Below are 26654 nucleotides of genomic sequence, written 5' to 3' on the forward strand. Positions count from 1 at the left end.
AAACATGGGAGTAAAAAAAAACAAAAAAACAAAGAGAAAAGCTTGCACATGAAGAATTTGAAGAACGTGGTCTCATGAGCCTATTATATTAAGAAAGGGAGTCCAGCATAGTGTGGTGGGGGACTGGGTGCATTATGCAGGCAGTAAGCTAGGAGAGGATGAACTAGCTCTAGCACAAACTAGACTGTAGTCAGACCCCTGGGGGCAGAGGCCGGCCCAGCTAAAGCCAGTCTGGAAGGGGGGAAATAAACATGCCTGCCTGTCGGCTCACTTCAAACCCCAGCAGGGCTACTTCACCACTGTGTTTATGACCAGGAAGCTACCTCAACTCCCCACTCACTAAAAGATGGACTGATCCTCTCTCACACAGACAAAAAAACAAAAAGAAAAAAAAAGATCCAGCAAAAGGCAAATAATCATAAACCATTCAGGGAAAATAGAATCTCATGGAGAAAACATTTCTAAGCATTAAGACAAGCAGCAGCTGCGAGCAAACTATCAGCTCTCTCTGGGAAGAGGATTTAAAGCACTAAGCTCACCGTTTTGGCAGAAGACCCTGCAATGGTGCGCTAAGTGGGTTAAAGCACACCCCAGGTCTCATAATCGCCTCCCCCTCCCTTTTACCTCTTCTTCTGCCTGGCAAAAAGAAGCAGAGGGGAGCAACTTGAAGTCCAGCAGAATGCTTAGAGGTAGCTCCAAAAATGAACAGAAAAAACAAGGACCATCGTGTGAATACGCAGCTTTAGTTGGGCTGAAACGTGGATTAGTAACGTTGAGGACAATGGGTGACTTAACGCCGCCTGAGGGGATGATTCTTTGCTTTGCATGGCATACTGTCCTTCCTTCACAGCTTCTGTAAAGTCTTGCATTTAGACCTCCCCTAAACCTTACCGCCATGCAGACTTTTTGCACCAAAGTTTGAATGCATGCAACAAAAGTTAACACCTCTGTGATGCTATAAAAGAACAATAATACATCCACTGTCCACATTGATTCTTTACCAAACAAAACGGCCCCCTTCTCACACAACGTTTCCAAGCGGACACAGAGGTAACATGAGTCCGTGGTGAAACTGTAGTAACGCAGCTGAGTGGAGCTGGCACAGTCCCATGCTCCAGAAAGAGGGCAGACACTGTGTGCCTGCAGGACCTAGCAAAGAGACTACAGTAGTTCCATTGAGACCGAGAAACACCAAAACACAGAGCGGTAGAAACTCACCCTGGGAGAAAGAGTTGAAAGAATGGTAGATAATACAGGGGGGCAACCAGTAGCGCAGGTAGCTTTCCTTTTAAATGTGTACATATACATAATGCTACAAATGAAAGCAGGCTCTTTGTCTAAACTCTTTTTTTTTTTTCTATTATAAGCCCTTGGCTTCCTTTATATTCTCATTAAAGAGATCCTTCTTCTTTTCTTGAAGTCACCCATTACTGTCTTTGTGCTGCTAAAGCATTGATTCCTCATTCAAGGCAACTCCCTCCTGCCAGAAGGCTGATCCTTCTTCCAAAGTGAGGAATAAAAGATCAACAGCTTTTGTATCGGGTTTAGTTTAAGCACACCTGTTTACAAGGATCAGATTTACTCTAAGGGAATCTACTGATCTACTATCAAACTAACAGGTTTTGATTTGATATAAACACTGCCTAAGTGTACAGGAAACGCTCAGCGACATGACAAACATAAATATTAAGGGGGATTTCACACCAGAGCTGTTTAATGTGCTGCAAATGGATCTGTTTGTTTCTTTAGATAGTCGGCCTCGTTTGTGCAGGTGTGAAAGCTTATCTGAACTCTGGGCGGAGCGCCGAAGCATGCTCTGGTCCCCCTTGAAAACTGACTCTTTTTGCAAGCGAATAACCCATGGTGGGTTCAGATTTTTATGAGAAAAACAAACAGACCAGCTTCACACACTGCTTCAAGTGCTGCTCATACTGGGTGGCTTCTAGTGAAAAAGGTTTTGGGTTTGAAAACCACCAAACTAGTAACAGAAACAAAGGTCAGTTAACTTTTTGTGACTGTTGTATGATTCCATTGTTGACAAAACGACTGAAGACCCTGAAGAAGAACATCACCCTCTTTGTAATGCTAGCCAATTTATTTAACAGCTGTTTTTTGTTTTTTTCCCCTTCTGCTTTGTTCAAAGGTGTCACATTTTCTGGCATTTCCTCGCCATACGACACACGCCAAACAGTATAAATCAGCTATATATAAAAAAAAAAAAAAAAGAAATGCAGTTTTCATTTCCCCCCCTGATTCTTTCTTTGGTTTACTGTACTTATTATTAGTAAATTACTGGCTGTAGCAGTTGCATCCAACTAGAGATGCATCAAACAAATGGCTGCTGACCAGAATCGATTTTTAACTTGAATCAACCTGTAGAATAAGCTGGTCCAAAGTCTGATGTTTTTCCAAACCAATAAACACTCCACACATAGGCATAATGAAAAAAAAACTAAGAACAAAACAAAAAAGCTGATACCAAAAAAAGCTTTAACGTGGAAGTTAAAAGGAGACATGTTTACACACAAAACATTCCTTGATAGAATTGATGAATAGTTTTCCCTATTTGCTTAAACAACCACACTGATAATGTAGAAAACTAAATATACAAAAAAAAGATGCAGTGTTGGTTCTGATGGTGTTGATCTGTACCAGGTTCTGAAAGCCATTGAAGTATAATATCTTTTCACAATCAAGCTACAGGAGTTGTTAGAAGGAGGTAATATCCCTCTGAGACTTGTTCTGCTGCTTGTCCTCCACATACACATGCAGTAAGCACAGTTTGCATCAGTTGGTGTGATATAGTACGATCCAAATAAGTGTTTAGATGGATGCTGATTGGATTATGGATTAGCATAAACTACCCCTCTCAATTGCAATAGAATGTCATTGTAATTTAGCTGAACCCCGTCATAACATTACGATCGGTGTGTATAATTGACTTATTTTTATTCTGATTGCCAAGTTAATTCCAAATACCTCGGTCCATGTACGGATAGCTAACATTAGTCTTTTTCATCAGCAGACAGATATTTAAATTCATCTGAAATTCTAAGGCAGGCTTGTCAACTTTCAACTTAGATTAGTAAATTTCTTAAAAATAATCCTGTAAATCAGAGGGTAAACGTTTTCTCAAAAACAGCATGAAAACGTTTTAATTCATCTATTGAAAGTGGGGGCAGCTTTTCCTGGCCAACACCTACTTCCACTTCTAGCATCTGACCTGCTAATTTCCATACTGACAGATTCTACTTGTTTTCTAAGGACTATAAAGGATAAAAGGTGTGGGCTGATTTATACAGCTCTACTTCTATCTGAAAACTGGGATTAAAATAAACAAAAACAAAAGGAAGCTGTTGAGAGGTTGTTAATTTTGAGCAGAAGCCAACACACAAATGCTGGCAAAGGAGAGGCAGGTGGTGAGTACAGGTGAGCAGAGTCTATTCAGAAGGTATTATAAAGAGAGGTTTGTCCTTCCTGAAATAGGATTACATGAGAAAGGTGCGGCTTGTGTTGGCAGAGTGTTTGTGTGTCCTTAAGCTGCGCAAATGAAGAAGCTGTCAAGGTAGATGAAGACAGGATCTTGGTAAAGGTCTGTCAGACCTGAGACAGATAAAAATCTGTGGCAATCTTATCACAACAGGGAAGTAGTAAAGACTTTTGACAAACTTGAATTCTTTCTTTTTTACATCCAAGCAAAGCCAAATGAGAAACAACTTGATGAACAAAAGCAAGAATAGCATAAAAATACTCTATATTTTTATGGTATTTGGTAACATTTTTGGTCACCAATTACAGAAAATATTGCTTTTTTGTAATGGGTGATATCAGTGAAAGTTTCAATAGAAATGTGAAATGTTCTAAGTTTTTATTTCTTGTCATTTTGATCAATGTGGCTTACAGATAATGAAAGCCCAAAACACCATGCTGTTTAAGTAATATATTTCATGTCACCAAGTTTTGGAAGATGAACCTGTCAGTTGACCAACAGAGAGTCGTTAACCATCTCCAAATAAAGGGTAGGCTAAAAAAGAAGCTAGATGTTCAGAGAACACAGATTTAAGTATATCAATGTGAAGTTAGGTGGAAGGAAAAACTATGGATGAAAATCTGTGCACCAGCAGCAGATATTAAAGCCTTGAGGGGATTATAAAGCAAAATCAATTCAAAAACATCAGGCAGGTTCACAAGGAACAGACTTATGCTGCACCCAGAGCAGCAACAGCCACTGACCAGCGATAAATCATTTCTATAATGTCACAGTCCCTTGTTTCAAGCCACTCCTAAACAAGATACGTCAGAAGTGTCTAACAGTGGCTACAGAGAAAAAGAAGTGACCTGTTGCTTAGCAGGTCAAAGTCTTTTTTCCCCCAGATAATGGTTGAGAATCCACCCTGCTTAAAGTCCAGTTTCAACAGTGAGTGTCGATTAGGGAATGCCAGGTCATCAGCTGATGTTGGTCCCTGACGTTTTTGAAGTTTATCTGTCAACACAGCATTTGACTGGGAAATCTAAAAGCATTTACTGCTTTCTTCTTCTGAAAAGCTTGGTGGGGATGCAGATTCCATTCTCCAGTAGAATCTGGTACCTGTCCTCACTGCCAAAACAACCAAAACCTGGTTCAAGCGCATGAGCCTGACTGGTCGGCAAACGGTTTATAAAAACATAATTTAGAGGAATTCACTGTTGTCACTTCAAATCTCAAAATTTTCATGGTTAGATTTTTTTCTCCAGATTATAATAAACAATATAATACATGCTTATCTATACACCAAGGGCTAAACAATAATTCAGTATCAATGTCAAACACAGTATAATTTTATTCAATAAATGTATACGTTGAAAAATTTTTTCTAAATTTAAATATACTTCACAATCATTTTATGCATTTTGTTTTTTAAAGCAAGTATTTCTAAAAATATTTAATTGTATGATTTTTATAAACTTAAACACAAAATAGTTGTCATAGGCTTGGTAGTCTTTCTGAGGTTTATTGTTGTTTATATTGAAATAATATATTAGATGGATTGAATTAAGAAATATATTTTGATAAAGCATTTAGCCGTATCCTCCAACCTTAACTACTCCCTGACCAAAGTATTCAGCTAGAGCTCTTGTGAAGTTCAATATACTGCCCAAAGCATTAGCTACCTTGACTTGCATAAAAACTAATCATCCCATTCTTGTTCCACATTGTTGGTTCACCTTTGGAGGCTAGAACGGCTTCAGCTGTCCATAAGGTTTAGAAGTGTTCAGGGGAATTTCTGCCCATTCTTCTAGAGAAACATTTTTTAGATTATAAACTGATTTTTGAGGAGCGTTTAGCTCCTGGACTGCATTAGTTCATCTGGAAGAAAGTTCTATAGAGCTAAGGTCAGGACTCTGAGCAAGCCAGACCAGTTCACCATCACCCAACCCTCTTGTCCACATATGTACTGTGCTTTGTACACTTGTATACGCTCATGCTGGAAGATGAAGGGTTCATTAGCTGTTCCCACAAAGATGGAAGCATTAAATGGTCATTTTCACAGGAACTAAAGAGGCCAAGCCTAGCTCCTGAAATACCACCCCTCTCCTTTCCACCAAACATTAACCTCAGAAATGTTTTGTCCTTCTGGCAACCAACAAACTAAGACTAGCCGATCAGATTGCCAGATGGAGAATTCAGGTGTGGATGCAGAGACACATCTAAAAGGTGCAGGACAACTTATTCATTTAAGTCCCAATATAACATATGAAAGCATTTAGATATAATATGACAAAAGTTTAAGATGTTTAGATAACTGTTTAACTAACAAGATTATCTATTACTGATGGAAACCGCAGCCTGAAACTCCCGATCAAGCAACAGGACGGAAGTGGAATCGTACTACTGAAAAGAAGTCTTCACCCCTCAAAGCTATCTTAGGCATCTGAACTGAAAGCGGCATCTCTGGAGTGGAATCTGGCCAGTAAAAACAGCTGAGCAAAAGATCTCTGTAAACTATAATGAAATCTCAACAAAGAGGTTTTTTTTTTTTCTCCATTTCTCTAAAATCGAGCTCCAGCTGAACAGGTAGTAACAACACTGAGACATGAGTGAAAGCCACAGCCCTAAGACTTCACTCTGTGATCTTAAGTAATCAAAAAGTGCAAGAACAAACAAGGCAAGCTTCATCCCTCTAGCATCCATTTCTCTTTCCCTGTGTTTGGTTTAAACTGTAGTGTGATTCTAGGGTGTGGTCCTGCAGCCACACGTGCGCCCACACCGAGCTGCACATGTATTCACAGAGGCCTATTTGTTTTCCAGTCATGCAGCTATGGTCTGTAATGAAAAGGTTTGACTAATGGCTTAATATTTAGAGGAGGAAAGTAGGACAAAAAGTAAAGGGAGGAGATGGGGTGTGTTTAAAGGAATTTGGTCATGTAGGGAAAAATATGCATCTCATTTCATCTCATTTCATGACAATGTGGCTGATTCTGAAAGCATACTACAATCAGAGGCCTTGTCCTTGCTTTTTAATCTCAATTTTAAAAAGATTTTCAGAGAGAAGTTTGTTGACATACTACTGCAAATGAGAAAATAACCATCCCTTTTAGATCACTCTGCATTTTTAATACATACAGTTGCATCAAGGGAGAAGAAATGCATGTAGAGTTGTAGTATATGGCAGAAATGTTTCTAATGGATGCAGTCATGTGTGCATAAAGATCCTTCAGTTGAGAGAAGCAGAGTTCATGTCTGGTTGTCTGAGTGCATGTCTGGGACAGGGAAGAGGAGAGGAGAGGTGTTGAAGGGGTCTGCCTTTAGGCAGCAAAGTGGGTCAAGCTAGTTTCAGCGATGGGTGATAACAGTGACCTTCCAAACCTGTTCGGTCACCAGGTAGCTGACTCACAGAGACAAAACATCCCGTCTCCTTCCTCTACTGTTTCTTCTCTTAATCCCATTCATTAAAGCAAGAAGACACCATCCACACACACCTCCTCTCCTGAGACAACCACACTGTTTCCTCCATAGATTCACACATCGTAAAACCTCCCCTATCTCCAAGGCTCTCATCTCTATCTAGGAGTTGGTTTATATTATTGGTCAAAAATGTACTTCTAATTTGTTTTGTTTGACATTTTGCTGGTCATGTTTATTATTTTAAATGTGAAGCCTAGCCTGACACAGTGAATGACAGCTCTTTTAATCAGATCTCAGCAGCAGAGGTCACCAGGGGGAAAAGGGAACAAAATGGCAGGATGAATTCAAGGAGGTGCTGGAGGAAATGGAAGAACATGAACAGGCTTTCTTCTTCCAACAAGCCTCCCTTTCAGCCCTTCCCGGTATCTGTGCTCCTCTCCCTCCTCTCATTAGGCCATTTCACTCCTTTTGAGTTATCAGCCCATCCGTCTCCTCCTCCTCTCCCACGATGATAACAGCCTCTAAGGTCTGTGAAGAAATACCCAAACCGCTTTCACTTCCTTTTTCCCTCCTCTGCTCCTTGGCCTACACCTACAAACAGTTCACTTTAGTTTTAGACCAAATTAGATTATGTAAAGATTTTGTTTGACTGGACTTTTCAAGTCTCTTTTCAAGACAATAAAATCTTTATGTTTTTGTAAATTTTTTTGTGCATTCTGGACTGGCCCTTTAGATACGGTAATCTCAAAACGATTATTTTGCTAACTAATTGATTTGTCAATAACTTTTTTGATAAAAATATAAATAATCAGATATCAAAAGGTTCCTAAAGAAGATTTTTGAACAGAATTAAACCGTTAAATGGTAAATGGCATGTACTTATATAGCGCCTTTATTCAAGTTAGGAGACTTGACCAAAGCGCTTTACACTACATTCATTCACCCATTCACGCACACACTCACACACTGATAGTGGCAAGCTACATTGTAGCCACAGCTGCCCTGGGGCTCACTGACAGAAGCGGGGCTGCCGTACACTGGCGCCACCGGGCCCTCTGACCACCATCAGTAGACAATGCAGGTGAAGTGTCTTGCCCAAGGACACAACGACACTGAAAGTCGGAGTCGGGGCTTAAACCGCCAACCCTTCGATTTCAGGGCAAACTCCTACATCCAACGGCACTGTCGCGTTGGATGTCGCGTTGTGGAGTTCTGGATAGAGCATATTGACAGATATAAAATATGTTTTTTTTTTCTAAATGCAAAATATTTAACTTTTTTTTTTTTTTTTTACAAAGTTGGTATAGTAACTGCTCTAAGTGGGTTGCTCTGTCAGCTAAAGGCATGATTTAGAGTCACTATACTCCAACTCACGAATAATTGATAATTAAATTAGTTCCAATTAAACCTTCACTAATAAAATTGTAAAAACAAATAGCTGTTGAGTGAATGCACTCTTAGGCTATGTTATTTCTGAACACAACAATGTACGTCAACAAGTCATTGATTGGGATGAGGTTCAATGATAATCTAATCATGAAATAAATATACTAAAACAAACTCAAACATGTTTTATCTTTGTAAGGAAAATCCCCTTCGTTCCACTAAGAACAAACCTACCATCTCCGCCACTCTGTCTCATCAACATCATAAACAAATTAGCATTCCAGACCGTCACTGAGCAGAGCACATCAAATGAACTTGCCTGGAAATAACCCACTAAATAGCGTGTTTCCAAATCTGATTTGGAAAAGAGCTGGGAAAAAAAAAAGAAAAAGAAAAAAAAGACATGCATATTTTGATACAGTACTGTATTAAACTGAGGAAGTGGTATTTGTGGAATGACCACATGCTGCACTCAATTAGCATGAAAACAATGCGCCTACAGTATGCTCTAATAACCTGTCATATTAGACAGAGGGGGGACCGTATGTGAAAGACCATCTGATAACAGGAGTACAGTTATATCATAAACATTTACACATAAAACATGAATATTTACTTTTTTTTCCCACTAAATGAGGATGTAACCTATAGATGTAAGGGTGATGATCATGTTTAGATAGCAAAGGATCGTGCTGGAAGAAAGGGAAAGCTTGCAGATCTGTCCACATCTTTCCCACTGTTGTTACGCCCTTTGGTTTCGACATGCTGCCTCACCGGAAACTACCATGAGCTCACAAACTATTTCAACAATGCATGGACAAAGAGAACCTTCAGGATCTCAGCTGCATGCTTAAGTCAGATTCTCTGACATTTTTCTAATCTTGAAAGCAGGGGCATTACTCATCTCCTGTGAGCTGGTCATTTGTCTGTGTGACAGATCTGAACTGCAGTGTAAGGCCACTTCTTTCCCCTGATGCCTAATGACTGACTCACATCAACACTCATCTCCGCAACACACGCATACTATGGTACGCATTCACTTCCTGTCTGACAGCTTGACCCCTGGAAGGCAGCAAAGAATACGAGCCGTATAGAAGCAAAGACAAAAAGGCAGCTATATCCACATAAACCTTGCAGATTTAAGAGTGTTTAATGGGCTGAATAATTGTGTTGTGTTTATCGAGTGATTTTCCCTTCAGATGATGGGCTTTTAAACATTCCCACTCATTGCTATTTTTGATTGCACATTTCAAACAAGTGTTTCTTCAAAAGTAAGTTTATTTCTAGCTCAGAGAAATGTACTTACTTTAGCCACTCTAACTTAATTTTTTGGCTGCTCTGCAAAGACGCAAGCTGGTATAAAATTATAACGCTATAATAACCTTCAATATAAATACCACAGTTACATGGTACATACACCTAAATTAAAAATATAACATTCTATTTTATATATAAAAAAGAAAAGCAGCACATATTCCTCCAAAAGACATTTCATACTGTTATGATCATTGAAACTAGTAATATTTTAAAGTAAAATTTAAGTAAATATTTGGACTGACTCAAACCCCAAACAACATGGATACCAAAATAACTAAATGATCAATGTCTTCTGATGAACCTTTACACCGCTAGCTTTTTAATTTATACATTTTATTTTGATAGCTGGGAAAAATATTGCCAATATAATGATGTTGCAATATTACAATATTTGTGTTCAATTAAAAAGTATTTCATCCATAAAACATCTGAAGCACTGATCCTCCACTTAGTGAATAAATATGCAAAAAATATATAAAAGCAAGTCCAGGGTTCTCACAAGGATTTTTTATTTTTATCTTTTCTGCTGCACCCAGATCTTTTCTTCCTATTTTGTCTCTTTGCTAATTAAGCCCACTCCCATCTCTTTTGCTCTTTCTCCATTCTGAAGACGACATTCTTACTTCCCCTAAGTGAACTATGAGACGGACTGAAGGAAACGTTGTACTTATCCACCTGCTGCCACGGTGCATGTTAATGCACATCAGTGCATGAAAAAAGATTTTGCTTTTTATTGGGTAGAGAAAAAAACAACAACAGTGATTTTAAGCTGGCTCTGCTTGTCATACCAGCTGTTTGAAAAACCTTCCAAAACCTGGATACTGGTAGGTAGGAGCACCTGCTCACCTGTTTGCAAGTGCACTCAGGGTGAGTCTGAGCTAATGGCAGAATCTGAGTGGGTGTGTGGTCCATGTTTTCATAGCGCTGACTTAAGGTACTCAAAGAGACAGGCTTCACATGTACATTTTTGAATAAGCTGGTAAATGTTGTTAAAAGCATGAGTTGCCCATAAAGAAAAAGCATATTGGCCTCATCTCAGCATAGCGGTTAGAAATTTCAGCCTATCTGCTTACCAAGCTAAAATGTGCAGGAGAGAACTCTGAGGTCAGGCCTCAAAGAAATAATTAAGACAAAGCAAATATTTGTTTTGGTTAGGAGACGGCTTAGTGCTTTTGTACTTAAACCTGAAGGATTTAGATGTATGCCGGCAAGCTTTATTGGTTTTTAAAGCCCTAATATACCTTGATAGCAGTAATTAGCCAATATATACTAATGTTTGTAATTTTATGCAGGCAGTAAAATAAACAGAAGTCTTCTGCATCATTCTAAACATACATAAATCTAAACCTGATTTTCAAAGTGCATTCATTACATCATGTCAATCCTTCCATACACAAAAGATAGAGACTTTTTATTGTAGGATCTTAAGCTGAATTGGGACTGCAGTAAAGTAAAAAGTGAAAACAAGCAAACAGTTAAACACATATGAAGGAAACTGATGCATAAATATGTGACAGTAGGTTAATAAATTTTTTCCACATCATAAAAAATAAAAAAAAAACAGATGTAACAGACTCAGCTGTGTCTTTGTCCTGCCAGTAAGGATTTCCTGTTTGCAGAACATTTCTCCCATACTAGTGTATGATAGAGCTCTGTGGAAACAACACCTGTTATCCCCATGAGTAAAATCCTGATTAGGGATGAAAATAAAGCAGGTGTAACAACACATACTTCCCCTTAAAGCACCGGACAACGCCAACAAGACCCCAATACAAGGAAGCTTTTTAAACAGAACCATCATCCAGGAAAGAGGCAACTGTCTTTCTAAGTTTCATTAATGTCTATAGAAAAAGGAAGAACTTCTGAATATTTTGTGGGGAATTAAGTGTTTCAATAGAGACTAAACAATACTGAAGACTTTAATATTTAATTATCCAAATGTAACCAAGCGTCCTACAACACTGTAACAGAACATCTAATGTTTTATAAAGAAGCACATTTGGGAGAGAGCAGCTTTACAGAGAGGGGAGTAAGATATAAGAAATCATATGTGATGGAAACATGCACATAAAGAGGCATTTAGGGATCAAATAAAACCAAGTACCACTGCAGCAGTGAACCAGAACTGATTTTATCAATACATTATCATTATCTTAGTTTGAAAAAAAACAACAAAAAAACAGTCTACTGATCAGATGAAAATATATTTCCCCTCTATAAGCCGTAAACAGCATCAAAGGTTAAGCCTGAAAAAGAGATTAATCATATTTCCTTTTGTTTATTAAATGCATCAGAATGAAGAACTCATCATTTTTGGTTCTAATGGATCAACCCTAAGCCTGTTTAAAAACAATACGAAAAAGGTCAGTGAAACACATTTTGATACATAAACAGGAATAATCTTACATCTCATTTGTTTTCTGTGTGTGCAGAACAATCAGTTTTAAGATAAAGAGGCGCCATCTATTCCTTGATGTAAAACAAAAAAAAAAAGGTTTATATATATATATATATATATATGAGGTTTGTACTTCCATCACATCATACCTTATGCTGTCTTCAGTGGATTTTCACCAGACTTCCACTTTTAAAAACATCAACACATGCCTGGGGAAATCAGTTTAAATGCACCATGTTGTCAGGGTGTTACACTGTGGCCACTGTATCGCCATTAATCTTGTTAAAAGCTTAGCGTTAACTCCAGTAACGCTGTTAAAGGGTGTGCGGATGGACGATGAGGATTCTCTTCTCGCTGCGTTCCTACCAGCACTGACCACTGGCAGGAAACTGGCCAACCTGTGGCAAAGCAAAGCGCCCTCAACATCTGTGTTTATCCTCCAGCTAAAACCAACAGGCTATATTTACTCCGGTCAAACAGATCTAGCAGCAGAGGAGCAGGGAGAAAAAAGATGCGGTCCGGTTTTTTAGCCTGTGTGGAGACGGAGAGGGCAGCTATTCCATCTGATAATCTAAGCAGTCCAATACATGTTGTCAATGATTTAGCTGTTTTGATAATAGTACGACACTGATTGTAAACAGAACCTTGAGGGAAATTGACCTCTGATGTAGTGTGAGGACAAAAAAACAGACAGTCTTAATAGATCGACTGCTTACCTGCCTAGCAAATGTTTTATAGCTGCAGAGCCTCCATAAAGGAGACCCTCATTTCAGAAAACATTGTATTTCTGTAAATCTCTGACCTCTGGACACCGTCATGAATACTGACTTATGGATAAGACCCTCCAGGGAAGATAACTCATCAAAAGGAGTGGGGGGAGGGGAGTGCTATACCAGTTTATATAATGCCATTTCATCTGGTACACCTGCAGTCTGTCCAACACATGAGGATGACACAAATCCATAAACCCAAACCAATTGTACACAAAGAAGCAGGTTCAAATTATTAAGAATAGCATTCTCTTTGGACAGATTAACCAGAGCTGGATGTGAAGAAGTGTTTACCTGCTGCTCAGACATTTTATACACATCCCCACTGAACCACCGTGTTACATAAATATGCACTGCCTTACATAATTACCAAATGAAATGTAGTTTTCTGTTCTCTCGGAACGGACGCTTGCTTTCGCCCACATGGATTTTTTTTTCCTGTCATTGTGGTACCCTCAGGCTGCCTGCTTAGACGAGAACAATTTGCTTTAAACATTAGTATCCATAGGGTCCTTACTCATTACTGCCATGTCACTGCTTTATTCAGCAACTTGGAAAAATTATTTAAACCCCCTCTAACATTATTTCACACAAACTATGCAGACCTCAGTGCATTTTATGCTTATCTTTTTATATAATAAACCAAAACAGTGTTGCACACAATTGTGACATATGAGGAAAATTATACATGACCGCATTTTTTACTCAGTCCCCTTTTCTCTGATTCCTCTCAATAGAATATCCAGTAGTCACCCAACTAATAAACAGATTTTCTCTGCATGCAAATTTCTGTGAAAGATCATTCATAAAAACACATAATTGAAGAGACCAAGGGCCATAGCATGGCTATCAGGGGAGAGAGTTTTGAAGAAGTTTAAATAGGCAAAGTTATGACAAACCTTGCACATTTTAAAGCACTGTTAAATCATAATCTGAACATAGAAAAATTATAACAACTCCAAGCCTAGAATGACATGGCTGTTGCAGCGGTTCAATGAGAATATTAGCAGAAAAGTAAATAAGAGGCTGATGGTGACTCTGGAGGAGCTGCAGCCAAAGCTGAGGAAGACTAATCTTTTTGCAGGACAATTATTATTTGTGCACTGCACTCGTCCTATCTGCTACAGATAAAGCTGGTGGAGACATATCCCAACACACATGCATGGTTAACTACATTTAAAAGGCATTTTTTATTGACTCAGTGGGTCCGAATACAAATGCAGACAACACTAAGAACATTTTTAAATCAAGGAATCCATTGCCTTTCACTACCCAATCCTCCAATACTTTCTAATATGTCAAATGTTTAGTTTGAAATAGGGAATAAAATCAGGCTGTATAATTGACCAAACTAGGGAGACATACTATCAGCATGCTATCTGTATCGGACACTATAGACTTTAAAACCAAATATGAGGATAATTCTGCAACATACAAGTTACTGTTTTGTGACCTTTATATGGTGGTAATCAAACTGATGCAAAGGTTTGTCACAGTTAAGAAAGATTGTCCGTGGGGCTGCTGCTTTTTTTTTTTAAGTTTCAGAGACACATAGCCAAACTGCTATTTGCAATGACAGGAAAGGATAGGCGGTTGAAAGCTACATCTCTGGCTAAATATATGGATCAATATCAGCCAGTTGAGTAGGAAAACATTGTAATACAAACATCCCTAGACCAAATTAGGTGTCTAAACTCTAGCATAGGCCTGATTACAACATTTTTACATTTTCCAAGGAAAGGCACAAGGACTTTGAACTGTAATCAGACAGAAACACCTGCCAACCTAAGTCAGTTAATGTCCCAACTGCATTTAAGCCCGGCTGTGTGGAAGCTGTGAGGCCAGGTGTGATAGCCTGTGCAGCAACTGTCAGTGGGTGTTTAATCAGTAAATACAAATAAAGTTAAAGAAAGACTAGTTTAAATTGCAGCTTTAAGGGCTATTTAAAAAATACCAATAGTACAAAGGAAGTATTAAATCAGTTTTTTTTTTTTATCCTCGTCTCTTTAACACATATACTGCTGCACACACGCCGCGGCTTAAGTATGGACCCTGACACGCACCAGATGGTAGCTATGCTCTAACGGTTTGTCCTCCCACTCTGACCTATCAGGACACATCCATGATCATGATAGATGGTGTGTGAGTAAATGTGCTTGTTCCAGTGCATTCTAAAAGCTTGTACCGTCTTCTTATTAACCTGCATTTAACTAAAGAATGTGTTCAAAGATTGAACTGGAAACATGGCAAGAAATGCTAGGATGAGCAGAGTGGCTGTGGAGGTGTTGCAGCTGTGAATCACAGTGTTATGAAAAGCGATGTTTTTTGGTTGCCTTATTAAAAATCCATACAAGGAACTTGGGTGAAGAAGTTTCCATTTTCCTTATAATTACCAGTCTGAGAATAAGTTATTAAGAATGTCATTTTAAGAACAGAGGAAAGAAATCAACAACTTGTGAGTCATTTGTGCAAAGATATAACATGGTGACTCAAACCAATGTTTACAGGCAAAATAAATCACTCAGGTGGCCCACATCCAGATCCCTTTGAAGACAACCTGCTTTGTTCCTGCAGCTGCTTGCAATGAAACACCCAACTAAGTAGCAGAAAATATGAGATGCTCAGACTGATCCCGGACCACAAGCAACTGTTATCTCGCACCCAGAGGAGACGACTACAAGTTGACTCCAGGAGGTGTTTTACGAAAGTCTGTAACAGCAGGTCAGTTATAAAAGTAGTGCAGTCATACTGCTGCAAAAGTGAATCAGGATCCAACAGGAATAACAAAAGAGAAAATGTTACTTTTCTAATTGGTAAAAACAATAAATTGAAGTTTAGATGCACTGTAATTGCATACAATAATATAAGTAGAACTTAAAATTTAGTTTGTGTGATTACAATTAAACTTGAATGGGTTTAAGGAGAGCAAGGAATTAATATAAATGTTTTTTGTGAAAAAAATATTAATTTAATGCATAACCATTATTGAAATCTCAATGTAGATCTAGAGTTTAGGGCACTGAGCTGCAAAATGTTTTCAATTCCATATTCATGAAATTTGAGAATGAAAAAGCAACAGCACTTCTGCGAGATGTTTACTATAAATTCCTGATGTTTATAATGAATAATCAAAGGCAACTTCATGGACACGCTAGTGCAATGACTAATACAATGCTTCACAGCAGTTGTTTGTTTTTCCCAACCAAGCAGTTTGAGGCAATTTGCATTTTCAAACAGGTGGAGAGTTAGAGAAGACAGAAAAAATGAGATCATGTCTTTATAAGATCTCAGAGGAAAAAAAGATGATCAAATCATAACTAAACAACATATGGATGGAGTCGGGCAGTACAATAAAGTTATCCCAGGATATCAACAGGAGCTGCGTGGATAGCAATAACCATAGGCCAATTCCAAGTATTCAAGCTCTATAAGCCTGCTACATATTTGATGACACTTGATGATAAATACAGCAACCTTTTAAAAAATTGTGTAATTGGTTAGGTGGACACGCATTGAAAAGATATTCATAAGTAAATTTATTTTCTACAACAGCAAAAGCAGCTTTTCAATAAAAAACTTGAGTTAAACTGAAACAAGAACCTAGATTAACACTTTATTACTCGTGCTCTATATTTACAGTAAAAGCCAAAATATCACCACATTTAAGTATTTGTCATGATATACCCGAACGCAACATTTAACAATATTCTAACATATTAATTTCTTTTAAAAATATCATGGAGCAAATGAGCGACAATAATAACTGAAGCATGTTGGTTGGTCTCAATGCTTTAGAAACAGTCCATGAAGAATAATAGAATAGAAAATCCTTTTATTGTCCCACAATGGGAAGCTTCTGGTGTTTACAGCCGCAAAAGGTCACAGAGAGAAACAGACAAGTAAGGAAAATGACTATTCATCAACATTGATGTAATTCGAAAAAATGCTCATACATTGTGCAGCTCTAACAAATTTAAGAGTTAAATGCTTTTTTCCAGATATACAAGCGCAAGATCATGTTTGTTTTGGGATTATACAGCATAAATTACTGTGCAACTAGTCACTGCAGTGATCCAACATTCAGAAATCTGATCAAACTGGATTTATGATGCTCCAAACCACAGGAGTTTATCTTACACTAGATATTTAACACTGGATCACTGCAACAGTGATCTGATGTTATGCTCACATGCTTTACCATTTAAATCACCATGCAAAAAGCAAACATTATAGCCCCAAGTTTCCTGATAATTGCGTGTTCATTAGTTCCAGATGGAAGGTAAACAGAGGAAATTGTGCCTAGAAAATATTATTTCAAATGTGGGAGGGGCTACAGGGGATGCAAGAAATAAATTTAGTCACTACAAAATTGCACCGAGGTATTATTTCACACCAAGTAAGCTATGCTGAATGGGTCTAATAAAGGATAACAAAAGTTGGAAGTGTAATAAAGAGGTGGGAACACTTCTCCACGCACTATGGGATTGCCCCTTGATAATGCACCTTTGGAAGACAGTTTTGAACAATTTTTAGTACTGGCTCATTCAACCTTTACCAGAGTCTGCACAATTCTGCCTCTTAGGAGACAAGTCATTGATGCCAGAGGGTATTCCAAAAGCTGAATGACAGGTTTTCTGATAGCGGCTAGAATTATTCTTCGGAAATGGAAGAGCAAATAAACCTGAAATTAAGGAATGGCTTCAACTTATGCCAGAGACAGCAGCTTTTGAAGTCATGATTTCAAGGGTGCAGAAGGAGCAGAGTAAAGCTAGCTAAGCATGGGTGTATTTTGATTACAGTATTGGTATAAACTCTTAAGGGATTTGGGGTGTGTTGCATACTGTGTGTATGTACATTAATATATTTTGGAATAGATAATCAATGAGTGCTGTCATATTTTGTGTTGCTGCTGATGTGTATGTTTTTTGAAAGTAATTTGTCTGTACTTGTATTATCATAAAATCAAAATCAAAATAATGATGTGCCTAGAATGTGTGCAATGCAGACATGTTCTGTTGCTCTTAGGAATCCATCCTCCTAATGCTAAAGATGCCATTTCCTCATGGCTGGCAAAACAAATGGGACAGAAACGTATAAACACACACCTGTGCAACAGCACACAGGTCTTCCGACAGGTGAACCGGCAGTGCATGTCCGGACACGTATAGGAGCTCCTCCACTCCTGTTATTACTACGACTATTTAAAAAAAAAAAAAAACGTCTTGCACGCCCTCTCATGACAAACCACAGCCGCAAACAACCGTTTAGCGCCGCAGCCTAAACATTTGTCACGCTCCTCACAAAGCAGCACAACTTCCCACTGCGGTACAACTACTCTGCATTCAAAGCTGGTTTCCAGGCTAACTTAGCAGATTAGCTCCGCTCGCAAACAAAGCTCCATTGTCTGGAACTTGTAGAGGTTCTTTAACTATTATTTTTCCGCCTGGCCCCCGCAATTGAGCAGAGAAACTACAAAAACCGAATTCAATTTAAAAAAAAAAAGCCCAAAGAGCATGCGCACTGGACCATGAATGATGAGAGCGGTTGTAGAGTATTTAGTAGTAAATACATTATCGCGGGTAGCGGTAGATTTGAAGCTCTCTATGAACTTCCAGGTCTGCGTGGAGCTAGGAGAGCCTTCAGCTCAGACTGAATGGTGGTGGAGAGGCTGACTGAAGTTGGTCGCTCGGTTCACTGTTTGCTCTGCTCGCTAACGTTCAGTTCTATCGTCACTTTTATGCTCCTCACAATATTTGCCGCAGCTCGGCTAAAACAAGCCTGAGAAAGCAGATAAAATTGGAAAGCTTACCTAAAACCCGCACAGGTCCTTCTGTTAGTCCGTTAATAATAACTCTCCAGGCATAAAGAGGAAACGGCCGTCGGTTCAACGTCAGTCCGCAGCCTGTTCTCCGAGCTAGACGCTGCCAAGAATGCTCAACCGAAACCACGGCACTAACTGCGCCCGCACCCCTGCTGCGCATGTGCAGAAACACAAGGCTGCAATACCCTGGTAGTATCCACAGGTGGCAGCAGAAGTCTGCTGCTACAGGGACATTACCAAACTTTAACAAAACTTACCTTTTCAGTAAGTAGTAATGATATTTCTAACTTTCTTTGTCGTATTCTTACTTTTAGAACACAAGATAAACAAAAAAAAAAACAAACAAACAAAAAAAATAAAATAAAATAGTGACAATTTGGTTTAATATGCTCAGGATGTGCTATTTAGATCTCCAATAAAATGATTTAACTGCTCAACTGGAACCACGCTAAAGCACCTACAATTAATTTATTTAAAACAGTAATGAATGACACAATGCAACTAGAGCAATATACTTACCACTTGAAAGGTAAAGGAGATATTTTTGCTCAAACATTGGGACCCTTGATCATCACCTGACTTCCTTCTATGGGATATCCCATCTTGATCTAACACATGACTTGTAATCGTGCTTGACTGTGTTTTTTTTTTAATAATAACATTGACAACCATAATGTACTTGACTTATTTTATTGTATTTATGTTTATTATTTTTAATATTTTGTTTAACTATTTTTTTGTTACATTTGGTTTATTTTCCTCCAAACCTATGTTTACACCCTTAATATTTGCAACTATTTATTTTTTCTCTCTCAGCTTACCTATGTGTTCAGAATGTTGTGTTTGTATATGAAAATGAAAATCCACTATATAAACAATTGAAAAAAAAAAAAGAATGTGCCATTTATGGAATCAGAAAAATATTTTATGTACTTTGGGAAAAAAAGGAATGAATAAATAAATTAAGTAAAAATGTAACTGATTAATCAAACAGAATTATTTGATTCTATTTCAATCGATTGTTTGAATAATTCTTCCCAGTGTGGTACAGACTTTGCCACATTGAAAAAAAATAATAAAAAACATTCTTAAGTTAAAAAAAAAAAACAAAGTTTTGGATTATACAAAAAAATCTATTGCATAAAACCAAAAACAAGCTTTCAGACTAAACATTATTATTTCAAAGACTGGTAATTTCTACTGCTGACATGCATGAGGTCTTTTTAGTAAACTGAATTTAAGTAGCTTCATTATTATAGCTATCATTAACTTGCTTCTAAGAAATTGATTATTTCAAGTGAAGAGAGTATACATTATACATTAGACTTACCGTAGACAGATTTATTTTGTTGTCTTGTATACACAAGTGTAAAGAAAAATAAATTTCTTTAAGAACAGCTCTCTAGACAATTTCCTTTTTTTAAGTGCAGCCTTGAAAATAGTAAAAAAAATACATAAAAAAAGTAGTATAAACATATTAAAACATTACAGTTCTAACAAGTTTAACAGTTCTAACAAGTACACTAGTTTTACAAGTTATAGGTTCGATTAACATTTCTTGCATTAAAACGTCATCATACCTTTGAAGTATATCTCTTTCAGAATATATTTTACGCCTATAATTAAATTCTGTCATTACTTTAGCCATTTCTATAAACCCACTGATTTAATAATTAAATTGGAATTCTAAAATACTATTTGATAAATAGCACCACCTTGTGGTTACTTCACATAATTTAGTGATTTGATGTGACTTTTTATCATTACATTTTTCCCTTTTATGTTTGTGTTTTGCTTTGATGAAATGTCCAAAGTTTTCATCCTTTGTACTCTATTTTCAGATATTAGTTTAACGTTTTTTTAGGGAGCTTTGCTCTTAATCAGAATCATCTTTGTGTATCGCCAAGTTGGCATAAAGGCATAGAATTATAAAACCGATCACATTGACTGTTAAGTGTTAAGGTGGTGGGACTGACTCAGTGGCACAAAATAGCTCAAAATCTTGTATGAGAGAATTATTAGCCCTCTAATCTAGAAACTCAGGGATAGATAAAGGAAAGAGGGTGATTATTCATAGCAGACAAAAATTAATAACAGGAAAACACTTAGTGGCACATCTTAGTACCCAGCTAAAGACCTTGTTATACACCTTACATTTTTTTGATTCCTTGTTTTCTTTTTAAAAACAAATTTAAAAAAAAAAAGCCTGAAGATGTAGGGAAAAAACAAAACAAAATTGTTTTCACTCACTTCTAATGCTTAATTGTATGCATTAGATACTCTAAGTTGCCAATTTTTCATTTAAGATGATAATCAAATAGAAGTGGAGAAGAACTTTACTTTCTATGTAAAGAAACATTTTCGATTGTCTGCCTGGATATGACAAAATCTAAAACCCCCAAAAAACATAAGTGATCCCCTTTATCTTTCTCTAAACAATACCTTGTCTGTTGTTCTGGAGAATGTGCTGCAAATTAGTCAAAGTTACTGGTTACTAGATCATGTGTTGATAATTTTGGTAGGTGCCAAGTCCATGAAGTAAAATGAGCATCTAGCTTCTAAGCACAAGGAAAGGTGCTCCTGTTTGCTAACTTTGGATTTGATAAAACACAGCAGACCAGAAGCAACTGATGATGTGCCTCCTCACATATTCCCTCATTATAGAAACCTTACATTGCAGTCCATGCCACTTTGATTTGGGGCCTCAACCTTTCCTCCAGACTTTGAACCTTTATTTCCAAAAGAAATTCAAACTTAACTTCCACTTAAAGTGAAGACTTTGGACCACAGGGCAACGACCCAGTCCGCTTTTTTCTCAGTCCAGGACACCTCTGAAATCGTCTCTGGTTCAGGTGTGATAAATAAAATAATTAAATATAACAGCAGGAAACCCACATGTCCTCTGTCTCTCACTGTCTCCTCCAAACACTTGAATGGGCTTGGTTTTTCAATCCTATCGTCAGCATGTTTATCCTGACTGTTTGTTGACCTTTTCCTTCCATTTACCCTTCCATTGGCATGCTGTAATAAAGCCAATGTGAACATGTAATGTCTTTGGCAATTTCTTTTATTGGATTACAATGTTTAAGGAGAATATTAGTGATTGTCTGCTACATTGCATTGCCAAAATTATTTCCTCTCCCATCCAAATTGTAGGAATCAGGTGTTCCAATCACTTCCATGGCTAATGTAGTGTAAAATTAAGCACCTAGTGATGCAAACTGTTGTTAAAAACATTTGTGAAAGAATGGGTTGCTTTCAGCAATCAGAGAATTCCAGGATGGAACTGAAATTGGATGTTAACTCTGCAACAGGCCCCAAATTCCTTCACTCCTAAAAATCCCACAGTCAACTTTCAGCCGTATCATAAAGCGACAGCAGCTCATCCACAAAGTGGTCAGCAACTTAAACTGACAGAGTGGGGTCAGTGGAAGCTGAAGGGCATAGAGTAGAGAGGTCGCCAACTTTCTGCAGAGTCAATCACTGCATATTTCCAAACTTCATGTGGCCTTCAGATTAGCTCAATAACAGAAAGCCTCATGGAATGGGTTTCCATTGCCGAGCAGCTGCATCCAAGCCATACATCACCAAGTGCAAAAGTGTCAGATACAATAAAGCATGCCGCCACTGGGCACGAGAGCAGAGGATACGCATTCTCCGGAGTGATGAATCGCTATCATTCATCTCGAAATCTGATGAACAAGTCTGGGTTTGCTAGTTGACTCAAGAAAAGTACTTGTTGGACAGAATCATGGCAAGTGTAAAGTTTGGTGGAGGGGGGCTTATGGTGTGGGGTTGTTTTTCAGGAGCTGGACCTCGTCCTTTAGTTACAGTGAAAGGAACTCTGACAGCTTCAGTATACCAAAACATTTTGAACAATTGCATGCTTCCAACTGTGTGGGAACAGTTCTAAGGCTGGCCCCTCCCTCTTCCAACATTAACCAGAGCAGAAGGAAGATCCATAAAGACATGGATGGAAGATTCTGGTGGGGATGAACTGACTGGCCTGCACAGAGTGGACCTCAACCCGACAGAACACCTTGGAGGGAATTAGAGCAGAGACTGAGAGCCAGGCCTTCTCATCTCACATCAGTGTGTGAGCTCACAAATGTGCTTCAGGAAGAATGGTCACAAGTTCCCATAAACACTTCTAAACCAGGTGGACAGACTTCCCAGAAGAGCTTAAGATGTTCTAGAGGCAAAAAATGGATTCACATCATACTGAACCCCTATGGATTATTAATGGGATGTCACATAGGCAAAATTTTAACATTATTCTCTATCTCTATGATTGTGTAAAAAAAAAGAAGAAATTATGTGGTAGCTAACATTTTTTTTGTATTTCTTGTGTTTTGTGAAACACACACCAGGGTGCAGTGTAGCTCCATAATACCTACCAGAGCCAGCCCTACTGTCAGATTTTGATTTGGAAATTCAAGGGTGAATTGTAAAATGCTAACATTTTTAGACTATTTATTAAAAATGGTATTGACATATTTTAATTTAATGTAAGTAGTCAAGTAGTAGTGGTAGTTTACCACAATGTCATCAAACAACACTGATTAAATGAAAAAAATTATTTACTACAATTAGAACAAACCAAATATTGTTATTATTATTTTACATTACATCTGTAGAATAAAGTTGGGTATATTTTTTATTAATCAAAATGCATTTCATCGCACTATTTAACAAACTATAATGTTATCAATGGCCTATATTGTGGTAAAGACGTAAAAATTAAAATATTATAGTGTTTAAATAATCGGTTCCATATGAAAATGTACTTATCCTGATTTACATGCATAATATTGCTAATTACGTCGTTATATCAGCTGCCATAATGATGTAGGTCAGGAAGAGAGAGCTTCCTAACTACATTACCCACAATGCAGCAGTAAGGTTTGTATCGTTCTTGCAGGACGCCTTTCGCCCAAACTGAGGTGAGCTGTAAATGTGTATAAAGATGGAGAAGGGAGGGAGAGGGAAAAAGATTAACGCCCTGACCATCCGCATGACTTGAGGATCTGGAAAACAGCGGAAACGCTCGCTCCCGTGAGCGTGCACGCCACAGCCCGGTGTGTTTGGATGCAAAGTCAGCCCACAGACTGACAGCTCCGAGCCCAGCGGAGTCTACGCCTTATTTGAAGGATAAAGCCCGTTTGGATAAGACGAAACTCCCCGGAATATCAACCGATAAACGGAGAAGACGGCGGCAGTTTTAATATATATATATTTATGTAGCCTATATATATTTGGCATTTAACTGGGATTTCGGATCCCGACGCCTCTACGACTGGACAGTGGATGTCTTCAGTGTCCAGGTTAGATTTCAGTGTACGTCAAGGTAAAATAAAGAAGTAAGCAGCGAAAAACGCATTATATTGTATTCGATTATTATTATTATTAGAGAAAGAAACGGCTGCGGATCTCAACAGCTCTATGCAAATGTTCTCTGGGAATATTTCCCACCATACTGAGCCGTATGACAGCCTCCATCTCTGCTAAAGAAGACATTTAAACCCCCCCTCTTCCACCAGAGGCGAAGATGCAACAGCTCATCTGAAAGCAGCACCGTAAACGAGAAATGTTTGTATGCAGCTGCATCCAACAAAGAAGGATTTCTATTGAAACCTCGCAGGAGCAAAGGCGATTGAACCAGGCCGCTGCGCGCGCAAGGAGGCGGGTTAGTGGCGCACAGACTGCGCTGGATGCTGAACATGGTGCCAATCCGCTGCCCCGCAGCAGTCACTGAATACCTGCTGCCACTCAGCCCCCCCTCAGCTGTATTGAAATGAACGGGGGCCTCTTATATCAGGGACTCTCAACCGGCTACCGACTGGCCATGCGTGGATAGGATTTAGCCCCGGCTGGCTCATGGAGATATAGGGCGCATATATCGGCGGATATTTCCATGCACATTTATGGAGACGGCTGGCGGGGGAGGTGCATCGGCTGGATGAGAAATAATGTGAACCCCCCCTGCACAGAGGATTTTTGCTCGGCTCATGTAGGCTGCTTGGGTTATATTGGGGTTGTTTTTTGCAGACCAATAATTCATTTTCCGTGCTGAAATTAATCTGACAGTCAGCTGTGACTTCATTGTTGCCCCAGCAACTGGTAAAGCTTCCTTTGAGCTCTCAGGGTAGACATTTAATTGTTTTGAATGAACCAAAAACAAAAGCCAAGAGCAAGAAAATTTGTTCAAAGTAATAACTCACCTCATATTTTTTTTTATATGTTTTCTGAATCCCATGAAGGCAGTGATGCAGATCATTTGATTAATATTCACATCTTCTAATCGGAAATCACACTGCAGGCAATCATTTTTGATTTTTCAGAATCCCTTCTACTGACATTTTGTGCCACTTTGAAAAGACTCATCTGTTTATGCAAACAATCTGTTTTCTAGGAACTCCTGTCATGGATCTGCCTTGCTGAGTGTCATTGTTTGAACTGATGTTCATCGCCCCTGTGTGACCCTGCCTTTTTGGAATACATGTTACTTGCACGTTGTGTTGCAACTCAACTATTTGGGACAAATTCATTAGAGAGATACGGCCATGGGGGAGAGCCCCTGATCCGGACTCTTTTGGGTTGGTTGAGACCACTTTGTCTCAGTCCATGGGCCTTGTGTGGATTTTGTGCCTGAGTTGACACGGGGCCTGCCCAAAGCGTCCAACAGCATGATTCCATACGGAAGGGCGAAAAGCAAACCACCCCCCGTGTCCTGCACCAGCTGCGGGGACTGCTGCTCACCACCTCCCCCTTGTCTTATCCCCCCTGGGCCCCCGTCCTCGTCCACTACTACCTCCTCCTCTATGCCCTCAAGCATGACCCCTCCACCATCAATGTCCCCTGCCCCTTTCTTGCAGGTGGAGAATGGAACCAGTTGGAACTCTACGGTCTCATCCTCAGACTCTCTAGATTCCCATCCTGGGCATCCATGTGGGGCTAAAAACGCCAACCCTTACTGGACGGCAGTCTTTGATTACGAAGCCACAGCAGATGAGGAATTAACCTTGCGACGTGGGGACCTACTGGAGGTTCTCTCCAAAGACTCCAAGGTTTCTGGGGATGAGGGCTGGTGGACAGGGAAGATCCAGGACAAGGTGGGTATCTTTCCAAGTAACTATGTCACAAGAGGAGATGCTGCCAGTTATCAGCAGCTGAAGGTTGGAGGGCTGGTGGCAGTCAGAGTGAGCGAGTCTCCGTTGGAAATTGACTTCTCAGAACTGACCTTGGAGGAGGTGATAGGAGCTGGCGGATTTGGGAAGGTGTACAAAGGAGTTTGGCGAGGAGAGGAGGTAGCTGTAAAGGCTGCCAGACAGGATCCAGATGAGGATATTAGCGTCACAGCGGAAAGCGTACGGCAAGAGGCCAGGTTGTTTTGGTTTCTCCGTCACCCCAACATAATATCTCTTCGTGGGGTTTGCCTGAAGGAACCCAACCTCTGCTTGGTGATGGAGTACGCCAGAGGAGGGGCTTTAAATCGTGCATTGGCTGGGAAGAAGGTTCCCCCGAGAGTTTTGGTGAACTGGGCTGTGCAGATTGCTACAGGCATGGATTACCTGCACAACCAGGCATTTGTACCAATCATCCACAGAGATCTCAAGTCCAGCAATAGTAAGTACTTTAGATTTGTATTCATACTCTGTACTGATGATGTACACTTTCATGAATTTATACGGCACATGCGATAATGATGTGTAGAAATTTGTCAAAACAATAAAATAGCAGTTTAAGGATTGTAACTTATTACGATTGTAAATATTTGTTAGACACTCTTAAGTCTTTGCCATTATTCCTTATCATGAAATTGAATTACCATTCTTAACTGTCAATAAGATTGTTTCAGCAGGTTTTAATCGTCCATTGCCTTAGAAAGGATACTGGCTGATGTTTAGAGTTGCACCTAAGAGGATTATTGTGTTGTTGATCTCAATTGGTAAAATCACACTAGTTGGTCTAATTGCTGTACAGATATGGCTATTAGAGCCTCATAACAAGCCTTGTAGGAATACCATCCTTCCATCACAACTCATGTCAGGATTTAACCCAGCCGGTGCAAAGTAT

The 26654-nt window shown here is 38.9% G+C and overlaps 2 protein-coding genes across 3 annotated transcripts in view; one reads left to right on the plus strand and one right to left on the minus strand.

Annotated features, from left to right (window-relative positions):
- The window catches only part of sipa1l3 (signal-induced proliferation-associated 1 like 3), an 86511-nt gene extending 67834 nt beyond the window's left edge, over nt 1-18677 (minus strand). Inside the window, exon 1 of the mRNA XM_015393741.1 lies at nt 18567-18677. The gene's annotated coding sequence lies outside the window, so the exon portion shown is untranslated. The remainder of the gene's footprint in view (nt 1-18566) is intronic.
- Nucleotides 18678-23608: 4931 nt separating this feature from the next.
- map3k10 (mitogen-activated protein kinase kinase kinase 10) overlaps nt 23609-26654 on the plus strand; it is a 50539-nt gene continuing 47493 nt past the window's right edge. The window contains exons 1-2 of one of the 2 annotated variants that reach the window (XM_015393745.1): nt 23609-24588; nt 24991-26204. In XM_015393745.1, coding sequence (XP_015249231.1) covers nt 25265-26204 — 940 coding nt within the window. In that variant the 5' untranslated portion in view covers nt 23609-24588; nt 24991-25264. Of the gene's footprint in view, nt 24589-24990; nt 26205-26654 lie in introns of those variants that run through there. The other variant, XM_015393746.1, reaches the window with a different exon arrangement.

Source organism: Cyprinodon variegatus, unplaced genomic scaffold, assembly GCF_000732505.1.
Source record: "Cyprinodon variegatus isolate N-32 unplaced genomic scaffold, C_variegatus-1.0 Scaffold655, whole genome shotgun sequence".
Lineage (NCBI taxonomy): Eukaryota > Metazoa > Chordata > Actinopteri > Cyprinodontiformes > Cyprinodontidae > Cyprinodon > Cyprinodon variegatus.